The 14,348-nt window shown below is 51.1% G+C and overlaps 3 protein-coding genes across 3 annotated transcripts; all 3 read right to left on the bottom strand.

The window, feature by feature from the left end:
• Nucleotides 1–34: 34 nt before the first annotated feature.
• BP5553_06881 (uncharacterized protein) lies at nucleotides 35–1,578 on the bottom strand (the record flags this gene model as incomplete). Its single annotated transcript, XM_032015504.1, has 4 exons — nucleotides 35–62; nucleotides 138–221; nucleotides 271–573; nucleotides 626–1,578. 4 exons carry the CDS (start codon nucleotides 1,576–1,578, stop codon nucleotides 35–37), a joined length of 1,368 nt encoding a protein of 455 aa, XP_031868925.1.
• A 1,030-nt stretch (nucleotides 1,579–2,608) lies between these two features.
• Nucleotides 2,609–3,167, bottom strand: BP5553_06880 (uncharacterized protein; the record flags this gene model as incomplete). Its single annotated transcript, XM_032015503.1, has 2 exons — nucleotides 2,609–2,707; nucleotides 2,751–3,167. The coding sequence occupies 2 exons, from the start codon at nucleotides 3,165–3,167 to the stop codon at nucleotides 2,609–2,611; spliced, it is 516 nt and encodes a 171-aa protein (XP_031868924.1).
• A 768-nt stretch (nucleotides 3,168–3,935) lies between these two features.
• On the bottom strand, nucleotides 3,936–13,565 carry BP5553_06879 (Uncharacterized protein; the record flags this gene model as incomplete). Its single annotated transcript, XM_032015502.1, has 5 exons — nucleotides 3,936–4,526; nucleotides 4,588–5,357; nucleotides 5,402–7,237; nucleotides 7,339–13,181; nucleotides 13,240–13,565. 5 exons carry the CDS (start codon nucleotides 13,563–13,565, stop codon nucleotides 3,936–3,938), a joined length of 9,366 nt encoding a protein of 3,121 aa, XP_031868923.1.
• Nucleotides 13,566–14,348: the final 783 nt, after the last annotated feature.

Below are 14,348 nucleotides of genomic sequence, written 5' to 3'. Positions count from 1 at the left end.
ACTATTAAAGTTGGTAGCAGAAACGGCTTCCCCTTCAAAGTCTTCTAGCCACAGGGGCCGCCCTGTTGAACAATTATAAAGGCCCCCAAGTATGTTGGTTACGTGAATATAAGTGTGGACGCCTCTTCTGTTCATACTGCCACCTAAACTCCTCCTTCTCCAAAGGATTGCTAACCGATTCAACCAACGCTTTCAAGTCATCGTCGTCAACATCACACCGACTACAGTGTCATCAGCAAGAAATCGATCTTCAAGAGCGAGGAATCTTACCAAAAAAGACAACGCTCGACAGTATTTGATGAGGTGAGCCATTTAAGTAAACAGTTCAAGTGCACATCGTTGTCGCAAACCCTGCATCGACGGACCTTGTCAGGGTCTTCCAAGGTCAGATTACAAACCGGACATTCTTCGTCAACATCAACCGATCTGTCCCTTCTACTCTCTTGAATAGATGGCGGTGGTTCATGTCTACCGGTTTTCAGTCGGTATTGTTGCCGAAATCTCTCTGCCTCAATAGGATCATCAACCGACTCGATCAGCGAGGTTATTTCGTCATCCTCGAGATTGTGGCGACTGGAGCATTATTATTAAGAAGAAAAGACGTTAAGGAGAAGGGGAGAATTACCAATGGGTACACATCATACTGCTTCCTGGTGCGGTGAGCCATTCCGCCATGCAAACTAAATGTAGATCTATATGGCAAAACTTGCACCTGGCGACCTTGATAGGATCCGCGAGTGCTAGTAAACAAACCTGGCAGCTCTCGTCTAGCTTGACTGGCTTGTCCTTTCTATGCTCGTCAAGAGCGGGCGGGACGAGTGGGTGTTCTGATTGGGTGGGTTCCGATTGAGTGTTTTCTTGAGAATGAACTGCAGAACTTGTCTCTCGGCCGTCTGGGAATACTCGGAAAGGTATTTCGAGATTTGGTGCGGGAGCGGTAGTGGTTTGTCGATGCTGCGGTACAGAGAATGTGGACATATCGAGCCCGGGGGGTCCCATTGTTAGATTTGCGATGGAAAAGGATAGCCACTCCGCCTCTGCTAATTCGGAGATATCATCCTGGGAAGGGCGCACAGCCGGTTGTGCGACGGAGATGGAGAATCCTTCTGCCTCTGGGGATTCGGATAGCCCGTGCAAAGGGAATTGTACAGCGGATTGAGCGATAGACGACAGAAGTCCGTCTTCGCCCAATAGGTATGTAGATTCTCGAGTCACGCTCGTGGGAGACGAAACTGGTGTCTCCAGCTGTCTTGTAGGTGGAAGATCGTTTGCCCTAGGCTCCGGGGTGCCTGGAAAAGGACTCAGTCGAAGCTTGCGTGTTTGTGAGCTCGAAATAGCGTGTTTTCCTCCCGCGCGGTGCCACCCGTTACAGAAGTAGAGGCCTGCCAGCTCATCTGCCTTGTCGCCATGGTACATTCGGCCACGCGCAATCGATTGAAGCAGCATTTCTTTCCTCTCCTGATCTGCAGCGACAATTCTTTTTCCGCAACAGCGGTCCTTTCCTGGAAGCCATGCAGAACATATGGAGGTGTCCTTATTGAACTCTTTGAAGATGACGGTAGATGTGCTGAGGGACATAGTGGTATGAGTTGTGAGTAAAAAGGTGAGTAAAGAGACATCGATCGACAAGCTGAGCGGGGGGTGGGCGAGCCTTTATAATCTCGCGGTTTGGGCAGTGGCACCCACTGGGCTGTGCAAGGCTAGAACAGAGTCGGATGACCGTTCTCCGCCATCTTGAAGCGCTGATGCGGAGCAAAAGGGGGGCTGATAGAAACCATGAATGGTGTTGAATTCCCCCGCTTAGGTTGGACCCCTCCCATTTGTATCAACACTGGCAGCTCAGCGCTCATGGACCCGATGAAGGAAAGCCCGGGAGTGCTTGATCAGGCGAAGCTAAAACCTGATGTGAGCTTCTACAGACGGGAAACTATCCACAAAAAGAAATATACTTCCGGTGCAAATAGGGTTGGCTATCAAGAAACCTGCAAAGGAAATTTTACAACCATGTAATGTTTGCCAGAGTTTTCCGTATTATAAACTCACATATTGTGAATTACCACGTCATCCGAGTGCTAAATTCCCACCAACCCCCTTTGCCTGTGAGATTTTGCCCTCCTCACAATATCTAGAACGGCTACGGCTATCTAAGATGAGGGCTACCCCATTAACTATCAGCGATAGCACGGCGATGCTAACACACCCATAACGCTGGCAACATAGAATCTTTCTAGCGCTTTAATCGAATGTGAAAGTTGAGACAGGTCCGTAAATCAAACAGGAATGAAGCAGGAATAAGGCAGAAATTATAACAATCCCCCAAAATATACTTTCTGCAACCCCCGCTCCTAATCTGCTAGATAGAGGAATGGTCGAAGTAGGCACCGAACTTGAGACTGCTTAGTTGAACGTTGACACTGGAGACTGCATTGCGGCGCGAGATGTGTAATCCTCCTACCTTTTGCCGTTTGGATGACAACAAATTTCGTCACTCTATCCCTAGCATATGTTTGTAAAACCATGGCCAATAGATATCAAGCAGCCCACCTTTTGACTATCTCCGTAAGCTAAAGATATCAATCCAGCTACTCGTCGAGGCGGTGAGTAGCTTCTACGGACCAAAGACCGTCTTGACTCTCATTAGCTTCTGAGCATATGAATCACAAATAGGCCCACCTACTACTTTCCAAGCGACGTGTCCATTCGTACCCTACCACCCTGGAAGTAATACAAAATACAAAGCGCTCATAGACCTGCCTGTTTGCTCGTGTGCTTCGGATCTTTTCTAGCGCAGCAGCATACCATATAGCTAGCTGGCAGACTGCATCCTCATAATTTCCTCCGAGTTTCTTGATTTCCAGTGGGCACGCGATTGCGATGGTATATGAGTCGGTAAATGTACGGGGGATTCCAGACCAGTAGCGACGGTTCACATAAAGCGATCCGAACATCATCCTAGCATGCTGAATTGTTTCCCTAAACCCCACGTCGCGGTTCGGCTTTGAAGTCTTAATCTGCGAATCATTCTGATGTTCTATGGGTCGAGTCCCCAACCACAAGTTTTCAGCAGCAGGAGAACGAGAAATCACAGCTCTCCAGGCAAATTTTGACTTGATAAAACGGCATATCACCACATATCCAGCTGTCTCATTCTCAGCCCTTGTCTGCATGTCGGGTGTTAAGCTGAAATACCTCTTCCTCGGTCGCATCCGCCTCTCTGGAACGTTTTCGATGTTTGTCCAAGGAATCCCGCTCACCCATATATCCGTAAAAGTTCTCGCAAGATCTCGTAAGAACTATGGTCCGCGTTTGGAGCCAAAACTGGAGCACGAAGCAACGGCTGATTTTGAGAATCTGGGTGAAGCAGCGCTGCGTTCTGAGGGTCTGATGGCGCAGCTGCAGAAAGGATCCAACCCATTGATACAGTCACATGGGCCTGCGGCCTGTCATAGGATGCCTTGAGCTCGGAGGGATTAAATCGCTAGAGAACGGCCAGAGGGAGGGAGGCCGGCACGGATGGAATGGAAAGCCAGAAGATGCGCATTCCGTAAGGAAGCCTATACAACCTATCCAACAACGTACATCCATTCATTGAAAGTAAACAAGAGGCAAAAGCTCGCAAGATTTCGGTGATCACACAAGAATGAATACGTGAGCTTCAGCTGGTTCTCTTCAGAGAAATGGAAAGCTTCGCTACCTCTGCTCAGACCAAGTGCAGTGCACACTGTTCCTCTAAAGAAGCCTTACGAATAAGAGACTCAAAAGGCTCAATTTTCCGAATACACTTCGGTCATTTTGTAAAACTTCCCAGAACAACCCAAGTCTTGGCGAACGCATCCACGACCCATCCTCGATAAAAACGATAAATAGAAAGAGTGGGAAAGTGAAGAATGGAGGAACGGATATGAGCAGATCCATTATAGAGTACCCACTGGATCCTACTCAAGGTCCGGATCCTGGTCTTCAGCTTCGTCTACATCGCCACTAGTTCCACCTCCAAAAGGCCTTTCAACCTCTCTAGCATCTGTACTTCGCGCTGCAAAGAAAGGATGGCTTTCGTGCAAGGGCCGTCCCTGGCAGATATAACCCATTGGCGTGTGCATGATGTCTTGCCCCTTGCGGCAGACCGTAAGCCACTCCAGTAGGAAGTCGACAGGATTCTTGGTAGAGATGCCGACGTGCTCGGAGCGACTCTGCGGGGGGTTTGTACCAGTCTTGTCCGCAAGCTGCAAGTAATTGGTCAGAGGAGCACACTCCGGGAAGTTAATATATAGCCGGCCAGCGAAAATTCCAAGTTCGATGGAGAGCCAGTCGGGTGCTGTGTAGCCATCGGGTAGGCGAGGGAGGACATAGTATGAGAGTCCGTTGAAGTGCAGCATGTTTTTTGTGACAGGAGCAGCATACGTAATCAGGTGCACAATTGGCTTTCTCGCTGCACGGATCATGGGAATCAAAAGTTCAGCCTCTTCGGAGATAACTATGAGGGCCGTCCCGTTCGAAGGGCTCCACAGGATCCATTCAACAGGGCGCTGTGGAAGACATTGCTTAGCACAACCAGTGACAAGGAATGTCGATGGGGGCTAGACTTACGAGGAAGTTGTCATTCGAGATACGCTTTCCAAGCTCAATGGTGCGCATGAACTCAGCCGATACGTACAGCTGCGACGTCGTGCGACGAACATTATATTTTTGACCGATGCTCGTCCGCGCCAGAGCATCAAAGACGTGTTCGTACCCATGCCCACCAGTGAGGTCGCCAGTTTTAGCAAAGAGAACGACAGCTGGATGCAGACCAGGGAATGCGAGAGCCTTGTAGTGCGTCGGTTTTTGCACTTGGCGTACCTGCTCGACTTGGAACTCGACTTCTCGCTCCTGCTCTACTTCTTCTAACACAGAGCTATGAATACGGTCTCCCTTGCTGTTTGCTGCTCGTCTCTGCTCACCGAGCTCCTCCATGAAACCCTTCAGTTCCGCGGACGGCACATCAGCGACGGAACTCGGCTGGGTGTCTGTCACTACCCCGTACAGCTGCTCAAGAGTCTGGCGCTCTGGGTGCTGAATTACTCTGAGATAGGCTTCTCGGTGGCGATTTTCCGTGAGGAACTTCACGTATTTCCATTGCGCATCCGTCCGGCGGCAGAAATCCGTTCCTTGTGCAAGATACAGATTCTGCAAGTGCTCATTCGCACGGCAGGTCTGTTCCAGAAGCCAGCACACGACGTGAGAGGAACCAATACGGGAAGATTCAAGTACCTTCCCACGCCTTCTCCTACACACGTCCAGGATGCTCTGGTGGACCTCCGGGGGGGCAAAGAAAACGATAGACTGAGTGGTTCCCAGTTGTCGTAGCCTCATCGCAGCTGGGTCTGTTAGGTACGCCTGTCATGGTCGGCAGTCAGCTTACCTTGCATCGTGTGATCTTTCGTCTGGCCGAGAGCTAGTGTTAATGCTCCGCGAGCTTTCTGGGGCAGCTTCAAGTCTATTCCACGTGTGTGTGCTTCGTCAATATACACGAGGCATTGGTCAAGTTTCTCGGCAAAAGGGGTGGCGAGCAGTGGGACCGCCTCCTTCCCTCCTCGATACTGAACCCAGGCTCTGTTGTCAGCACCAAAATAGACAGCCCCCTTGGCTTGCGTGTCTATATCTAGCCATGCCCTAACGAGGGTCCGATTGTCCATCTCGAGGATGTAGGCACCGGCGTCGATCAGAATTCTAATCTCCATTCCCGCGATCCTTCGCAGCAGCCCTTCCTCTGTCAGGCGCTTTCCCTGCCAAGCTGCAAGGTGATACTGCCGGTTCCGGCCTTGCAGAACATAACTGAGCACTTCTGCATTGGTTTGGCATAAGCTGGGTAGGTCATCTTGCTTGATGTTCAGTGGGAGCATCATCTTGTTATCATTTGTGCCGCTGAAACCAGTTGTCTTCGCGCACGAGGTTTCCTCTCCCGGTCGAGATTTCGAGAACAAGGGGAGGTCCCACCCAGAAGCCTGCAGCTTGACGCCAAACTGCTTAGCGTGGGCAGGGAAGACAAAGTTGTTCATGTAATGATCAAGGACGCTTCTATTGAGTCGAAGGTGACGCCAGAGTTCCTCGACCTGTCGTTGGTCATCTCCGTTAATGACATTCCAGTGATGCAAGGCTTCTGGCAGGCCATCAGAACCGTAAGTCCACCTATCATACTCCGCTGCTGGATCATCAGACTTCAAAACATGCTGTAAACCTTCGCGGAACTGAGATAGGCTGAGGCCCGAGTAATAGAAAGCCAAGCAAGTAAACAGGATAGAGACGTCAGGATGACCGAACTCTGCCTGCTCAGATGGAACCCCTTTCGCGTCGAAAGGGACTGCAATAGGATGCCTGTTTGGGTGCAGCCCATACTGCACATTCCATCTTTTCTTCAGGCAGAGTAAGAGAATCCTGTTCAAGAGCAAGCCACGGACAAGGAGGATGTTCTTGCGAGCCGAAGATCTATCTGCAAAAAGAGTCGATACCTGCTCGATGAGCTTGTGGTCGAGATCGTCATCTGATAAGACGCGCTTGATCTCGCGCCCACTAACAGGTACGGCTGAGTTGGTCAGACGGAGGAAGGAAATCCGTCCGTCGCAGATGTCATTTATGATTCGGTGGTGCAGGGCGTCTTCCACGTCTGTTCGGAGGAGGTGTATCATGGGAAATCCACCTGGTCGTTTGGCGACCTCGATACTTTGTGGGAAATCGCGCTGAAGATCCGGGAGATGATCCTCAACTAGAGACAACAGGATCTGTGCAACCTCCCAGCGGTGTGGGTGTCCATCGACGGATATCTGTGGGCCACTCGGATAGATTAATTGCGTCTTGACCGCCAAGGTGAAATCTGATTCATCAAGGACATCGCGACAAGTGCTAGTTAACCATGACTGAAATGTGACCATCTCCTGCGCTTCATTAAGCCGGGAGTCCGCAAGGCGTTGTAACCCGCTGAGCTTATACGACAAGATATGCTCGGGAGTAGTAAGAATAACACCGCAACATTGAAGAATTTCGCGATGGTGTGCGGAGTAAAGTCGGAGCATGTTCGGCGTGGTCAAGGTCCGGCGAGAGAATGGAACATGCCTGATCTCTCGACCTACTAACCCCCCTAGTCTAGACTGAACTATTTGAGCAGTCTGCAGGAGCAGCGCCTTTGGCACGACAAGGCGCGAGAGCTGCTTCTTGTCTGCCAGAATCGCCACAGCCATAGGCACGATGCAAGAGGTTTTTCCTAAAAATCCGTCAGTATGCCATCTTTCAAATCTATTTCAAAGGAGGGTACGTCGGCATAGAAGGTTATACTGCCCCGAGTTTAAAAGTTGATTTGCTTACCCTTGCCCATGTTCATTTGTAATACAGAGTTTGATCCAGATGCCGGCGATATAATAGCATGTGCAACATCTATCTGCTCACAGCGAATGAGAAGATCGCTTTCAATCTCAAGAAGTAACCAGTCAGGGAACTCCAAAGGGCTCCAGTTTTCATGGCCAGTATTTACCCATTCCTGAAGCAGCTTATGGTGATCTCCTTTTAATTGGGCATGTCTGATACGGAGTAGCCTTTGCAAAGTCGTAGCTAGAACGCCATACGAAACCAGACCTTCTCTCGTATTGCTTCCGAAACGGTGATCAGAGCTTGACCGTAGCTGTTCGAGAGCTGTTATCGGCGTGGTGCATGGCCACAAGCTACCCAATTGAAGCCATTGGAAGCGATCGTCCTCGGCGGAGAAGGTATTCTGAACGCGTTCAAACTCATGATTCAGAGCCGCCCGAGCCTTTTCGATGTCCTCTCTAACAATATCGACACCTGGCGGCGTCTCTTGAAGCTGCGGCTGGTTGCTGACGTTCTCTAGAGCAAGAAGGCTCTTCTTCAGGTCATTTCCATATTGCTGCCGCAGAACGTCCGCGGATCCGGCGAATAAATCTAAGATCTTACCTAGCTCAACAATCTCCTTGGATGAAGTAGGCTTTCGGGAAATCTTGCTCCGCTCGCTCGGCGAATGTACACCTCGGGGTAGATCTTTGCTCAGAAGTGCTCCATGAGACAAGTAGCATAAAGGAAGAGGCGCGCATTTCACTAGAAGATCTGATAGTGATGGAATAGGAGAACCACGTTTAGGCCCGAGGGCTGCAGGTTCTTCGTTCCAAGCTCGTGGTACCGACATGCCGTTCGCGCCTTTGTAGCGATCCAGGATCTCCTGGGCTTGAATAACATACTCCGAAAGACGTATATTCCGATGCAGGTGTTGCCACTCAGGGAGAATTCTTTCCATGGCTAGCTCGCCATTAAGCACCGTTGATTCGAATTCCCCTTCTGATGGTTCCGAGCTGGGCCACTGCTCTAAGAGAAAGGTGGCTAGGCGTTTCCCTTCAGCCTCGCACAGGATCCGATGCTTCTCTTGAAACCGATCTTGCTCTCTTTTACTCCTTCTGGCATCCGGTTCAGTAACGGGATAGTCGGCTGCGATGAAGTTCAGAAGCCATTCGAGCGTTGGCGATGCGTAGAGCTTGAAATCAGTAAAGCAAGGACTGATTGGTGGCTGTAAGACTTTCAATTCATCTAAGCAACCGAATGCAGCCAGCGACCGGATCGCGTCCATGTCAGGCTTTGTACCAAATGACAAGAGGCCAAGTCGAAATATTAGCCTATACGGATCCTGAGGATCAGTATGTCGGCAAAGATTCACGAGACTGCCCCATTGTTCGCCGATATTGTTCTCCATCAGATCGCTGAGGCAGCTCGAAATGCTTTGTGAATCTGAGTTGGTATGGTGAAATCCACCGATCAATTTCCAGTGTTGAAGAATGGCTGCCAGCTTTCTTGTCATATGGGCACGAAACGGTCGCTTGCGAACAAGTCCCACGATTTGGTAAACATTGGTTGCTTGGGGCAAAATGATATGTCGATCCCTGGGGTTGTACATCATGTCCTTCCCTGTTATCAATCCGCCCGGATCAGAAGTGCCGCGCTCGTAAATAAGACGCCGAATTTCACCGCGCCTTCGGAGGTGAGAAGGGATCTCGTCGTTAAAATCTATCGCTTCGTCCTCGTCCGCAGTAAAGGCTCGGAGCCGATCTGATTTGGCCAGTATCTCTTGGGCGAGACCCTCATAGCTATCGTGTTGAACGCTTATGGTTAGGTGTTGGTCCCAGGTAACGGTCTGCAGGCGTCTCTTGTCCTTCGGATAATACTCTCTACCCGGGCTTAGTCTGCCGATGACTCTCAGAATGGAGGCAAGACCGTCGCTCAATGGCGTCCAGGGCTGGCAATAGCCTGATCTGAGCGTGTGCAGAGCTTCCTCTGCGCCAGTGCGCCCGGTGAGAGGTTCCGGCAAAACAAATGAGGTGAATGCATGGAACTGAGCTTTGGAGTAGAGTAAGCGCGGCTCAGGCGGACATGACAACCGTCCCAAAACATCATCGATTCCGAACCTGCCATATTCGGTGGTGCTGCTCGCTCGAACCGCAACATGCATACCGTGACGCTTGTAAGTCAGCTGTCCCAGTGGAGTAATTATGCTTCGCCGCTCAGGATCGGCTACGTCACGAAGCACTATCTTGCTCAGGAATCCGTAAAGCGTCCCCGCGTCTTGGTTGGGATCGATCTCTGCGTTCAGCTCTCGACACTCAAGAAGGTTGCTTTTATTGACAAAGAAAGAGAGCTCGAGGTGCCGCATCTCAACCGAAAGTGTGCCTATTGCGGGCTGGAAGACGGTCAACCGTCGGGGATCCTCGAAGTGGCGGAAGATCTCAGCCACGCGCTTGCAGAGATCTGAATGGGGATCAACCAAGACAACCCGATTTCGCTGCGCCCGGCGATTGGAGACATCTAGAATCCAGTCACTCTGCCTAGTCTTCCATATGACAGGTTTCCGTCGGATCTCCAGGCGCCTTGTACGGAGATTAAGCCAGTGTACGCAATTTTCGATGAGACCTGAGGGCAGATCAAAGTTGTCACTGTCCGTAAATACGCGCCGAGGAACATACTCCAGAAGACTGTCTCTGACAAGAGCTCGAATGACCACACTCTTTCCGCGAAGTCCAAAATGGACTTCATTACCGCGTATACGAGTTGCCATGACGTGACTCATGCCGCTTAGTGATGAGGGGAAGGTCAGAAGGTGCTGGTTTCCGAAAAGCTCCTTGACGTCCTCTGATTCCCTGATGTCCAGGGGCAGTCTCCCTAATGGCTTCCCGTCCACTAGCAGGTGTCCCTCAACGAAGTTGTGGTGGACTACCTGAGAGACGATGAACTTGTTAGCCGTACTAGTGATGACCGAAACGACCCATCTCTTGTTCGGGGAGGAAAGGAACTGCCAATGAGAGTAAGTCCTCCCAGTGGAATTGCTAGAATCGGACCAAGTCTTATTGATTGCAGCCCCTAGGCTGTCAGGATTGGATTCAATAGAAGTCTGGATGAGTCGTCGTATGCGATACGCCATTTTCATATCTCTGACCAGCATATTTTTCAGTATTGAGGGGAGCTTCGCAAGATCGACTACGAGGTTTTCTTGCAGAGCTATCGAGGCTTGGACAAAAGAGCATAGATCCTCTGCATTCACCCCGGAATCCGAGTCAACAAAGGTGGTGAAGGTCCTCCGGCAAAGCAGAGCGGCCCAGCATCCGTACCTTGCCGCCCTCTCTGCTGCGTCAGCCTCGACTGCATTCCTAACCTCGTCACGGAGGTGGGAGATCCATTGTAAAGTTGACTCACGCGCGGCCTTGAGCAGCCTCTCCGCGGATTGACGATCTCGGCCCGATGTCAAGTTGAAAAGTCGAAGGCTGAGGGTGATGAGCATCTCCATGCAATGCATCTCCCGCCAGTTGGTAGTTATATTGCGAAGACGGTTATCGATCTGTCCTGCCAAGCGCTGGCAGAAAGACTGATCCCGGAAGACGACGTGAGCGTCTCGCAAAAGGTCGGCTTCACTGTGTGCCGGCCCTGCTTGCACGGCGAGATGATTGAAGATGAGCATAGTATCTTCGGCGCTGAAGTTTAGGTTGGAGGCCCCCAGCTCCACCAGCATGGTCAGCCACCGACGAGTCTTCCCAGAGAGCAATCTTTGATAGCTCATGAACTCGTGAGCGGAGATGTCTGACGGGCACCTGGTTTGACTAGCAACGATCTCGTAGGATGACGGCCCATCGATGTTGGGAGCGGGATATACCGGCGATCCAATGACTGAGGCTTGTAGACTGCGCGGAACATGGACTCCACAAAGGTGTTGAAATGACAATTGTTTGTCAAGATTTCTCAGCCATACTCCAGACTCGGCATCGTGGTATGCAAAGTCTAGCCCCAGCGGCAAGAGAATATCAGAGAGATCAACCTTCATTTTGAACGCCTTGAAATGGGTCTGGAGAAAGGATTTCTTTGCTGACGCAAGCGAGACACCATCCATGGCTGATTTCATATATCGCTGAATCTGGGAGTAGTCTTTCAGGAGCATGGCCGGTGGCGAGGAGCTACCGGGCTTGCTCGGGTGCCCCAGATTGCTGAGTATCCTAAATGTGGCATTTCGGTATGCCGCTAGGAAGCTGGGAATTCCAAGCTCTAGCGCTACTGCCGCTTTTTGAGCACCATCTTTGGGAAGGAAGTCTTCGTGGATACCGATTTTCATTTTTTTCCGGCAGCGCCAACGCCAGCACTTTTTGCACCCTTTAACGTTACGAGATCCATCATAATTGGTCGTGCAAACACAGACGCCGCTCTTTATTTCCTGGCTAAGGTCGTCATATTCACGGCAAGCGTTGTTCCATTCGGATTCCTTATTTCCGCGCGACTTGCTCGATGCTTTCTCGATCCGTTCCTGCAGTCTGCGCAGCAAGGCAGACTGTGCTACATATCGCGCAGCGAAGCAGTTCCCATCAGGTTCGCTGAAAATCGTCTTGTGAGCAAACCGACAATCGCCACATCTGCTCCGGAGATGGCTCTGGATATCTTGGAGGCGTTGCATGCTTGATAATGTAGGGAGGTGCAGAACATCCAGCAGCTCAGGGTTGAATACTGGGGTGTAGTCGCGGAGGAGGGGGCAGGCTCGTATAGCGCATTTATCCATTTGGACCCAGAGGTCAAATAGATTTAAGATGAAGATGCTCATTTGTTCTGGATTAGAGTCATAAGCATCTCCAACTATGGTGAATACGTCGACAATCGACTTTGCCAACTGTACACAGCGAGCTTCGCAGTCTGCCACGGGCTCAGGTGATAATGCCCGTTCCTTCTCGATGCCTTTCTCCAATCTGGCCAAGGAGAAGTAGCGGTCGGTGAAGTTTGTGACTTGTTCTATGGTGCCATCACCCGAGGGAGGCATATGCAGCGACGCAGGATCTCTCCGCTGTGAGGGAGGTAGGGCGAGAAGATTGCAGAGGTATTTTTCGCTGTTTGGAAGGGAAAGGCGGAGAGCCTGCTCATCAGCGCGAGGTGGAAGCCCCGGGATAGGTCGAGCGATGGTTGTCTTGAAGTGTGCCCAGGCTGATTCAACCTGGTCTGTAGCCTTCTCGATGATTCCCTTCAACATTGGACCGAGCGAGTCGAAGAACTGGTTGTAAATGGCAGAGGCGGAGTAAACCCGAGCCTTGTCCATTTCCAACTTCGCAAGGCGGCGGCACAACTTGGCTCTGAGCATCACTGTCAACTCTGGGGCAAGCCGACCAGCACAATCATCAAGAAGCTGGGCAAGAACAGTGCAAATGAAGAACTTGTAGCAGGCCCGTCCAGGCTCGTTTCCCAGGACAAGGCAGAGCTGACGCTGAATGGCGACGCGGAGAACGAGCCAGAACGGCAGTCTTCTCCACGGAAACTCTGCGTTTTGTATATTGACATCGTCCCGCACTCGCTTTCTTAATATGGGCACTTCGACGGAGGATCCGACAGCCTCAAGCAAGGGCATCAGCATCTGCGTAACCAGAGCTGGGTCGGTGGTATCCCGGGCCTCGATGACGGAGACTTTCGCCTTAACAGCGCGCGCCTCGAAACGCTTCAGAGACTCCATACTCGCCTGCTCAAGAAAGGCAGCAAGACTCTCCTGGAAACTCTTCTTGAGGAACTCGTCGAAAGGTATCTCGACGGCGCGGCCGGGGAAGTCCCACTGGAGTGCATTCTCGGCGGCGAGGACGTCTTCAGAAGAAGGTGATGCTTCGAAGACTTCGAAGATGACGGTATCTACACCATCACTACGTTGCATGCCTTAGTTAGAATTTAGGCAATCCTTTCTCGAGTCGTGATACTTACTGGATATGACGTCGAACAAGGAGCGCTGCGTTCTGTTCCACCACATATAAGATAAGGAGACCATTTCGTTGGAGATTGTAGAATTCTTGTAGCACCGATACCTTCTCAAGACGGCCTGGATTGATATTGAGGCAAATTCGAAGGGAATAGCGAACAGAAGCCCATGTTTCCTTAAATTGTTGGCCTGTGAGCTTGCCCAAGGTATCGCAGGTACGTATGAGGCGAGTTAGAATGTTCTGTTCAATGGCCTCGAAGTCTATATCCCGATGTCCGGGCAGCTTGGGCGGTAGGACCAAATGGTTGAAGACCGACTCGAGCAAGGCCATGGTCGCCAGCGGAGCTCAAAGTATGTCGAGAAGCGGGAAGGGAAGAATTGTAAGGCTCCTCCCACGCGCAAGCTTTTGGGCAGCAGTCTGGCGTCGCCATATTGATCCAAGGACGGAGGCAAGTCGCACACGCTCAGGTCGTACAACAGGAATAGTCGACCACTCATCGCGGTCGAGCCTGAAATAACAAGTAAATCGGCCACACACAATCCATTTATGGAGGGGGGGTCCTTATTTTCACTGGAAGGTTGCGGAGGTGTTGAAGGTGAGTTGCTTTTCTTGTGCTGGACCAAACGGGCCAGGGTGCAACTCATTCGCTGGAAGCCCCCGATCTAGCGTACTAATCACAGCCTCGCCCGCAACAACAACCAATCACCTCCTTTCAAAGTTTTTGTTCGGAATATTTGCGGGTAATCCAAGGTCGAGGTCGAGAGTGCGTTGAGTAGACGGTTTGGCATCAGTTCTTTCCGAGCCTTAAACCACTACCTGGCTGGAGGAACGGCAGGAGCTTTACCAAGGGAACGCATCTTGAGAAGTCGAATATGGGTGAGTGATTTGGGCATCAAATGGCGGACGACGGATCAAAGACGGCATTAGAGGCCCACCACGAACAGGTGCAGCGGATGCCTAGAAGCCCCACTTTACGACGAAGGCGTCTCTGAGCCTGAAGTTAAGTTTGCCAGAAAGCTGATTGGGGCCAACACAAGTCAGAGTGTAGAAAGCTTCAAGCTCGCAAGACTCTTGGTAGAGTCGCGGTGCTTCCATATCATCTACCGGATTAGA

This window comes from Venustampulla echinocandica (genome assembly GCF_003357145.1).
Source record: "Venustampulla echinocandica strain BP 5553 chromosome Unknown scaffold_4, whole genome shotgun sequence".
NCBI classification, from domain to species: Eukaryota; Fungi; Ascomycota; class Leotiomycetes; order Helotiales; family Pleuroascaceae; genus Venustampulla; species Venustampulla echinocandica.
Note: the sequence above shows the minus strand (reverse complement) of the source record. Positions and strands in the feature narration are given on the sequence as shown.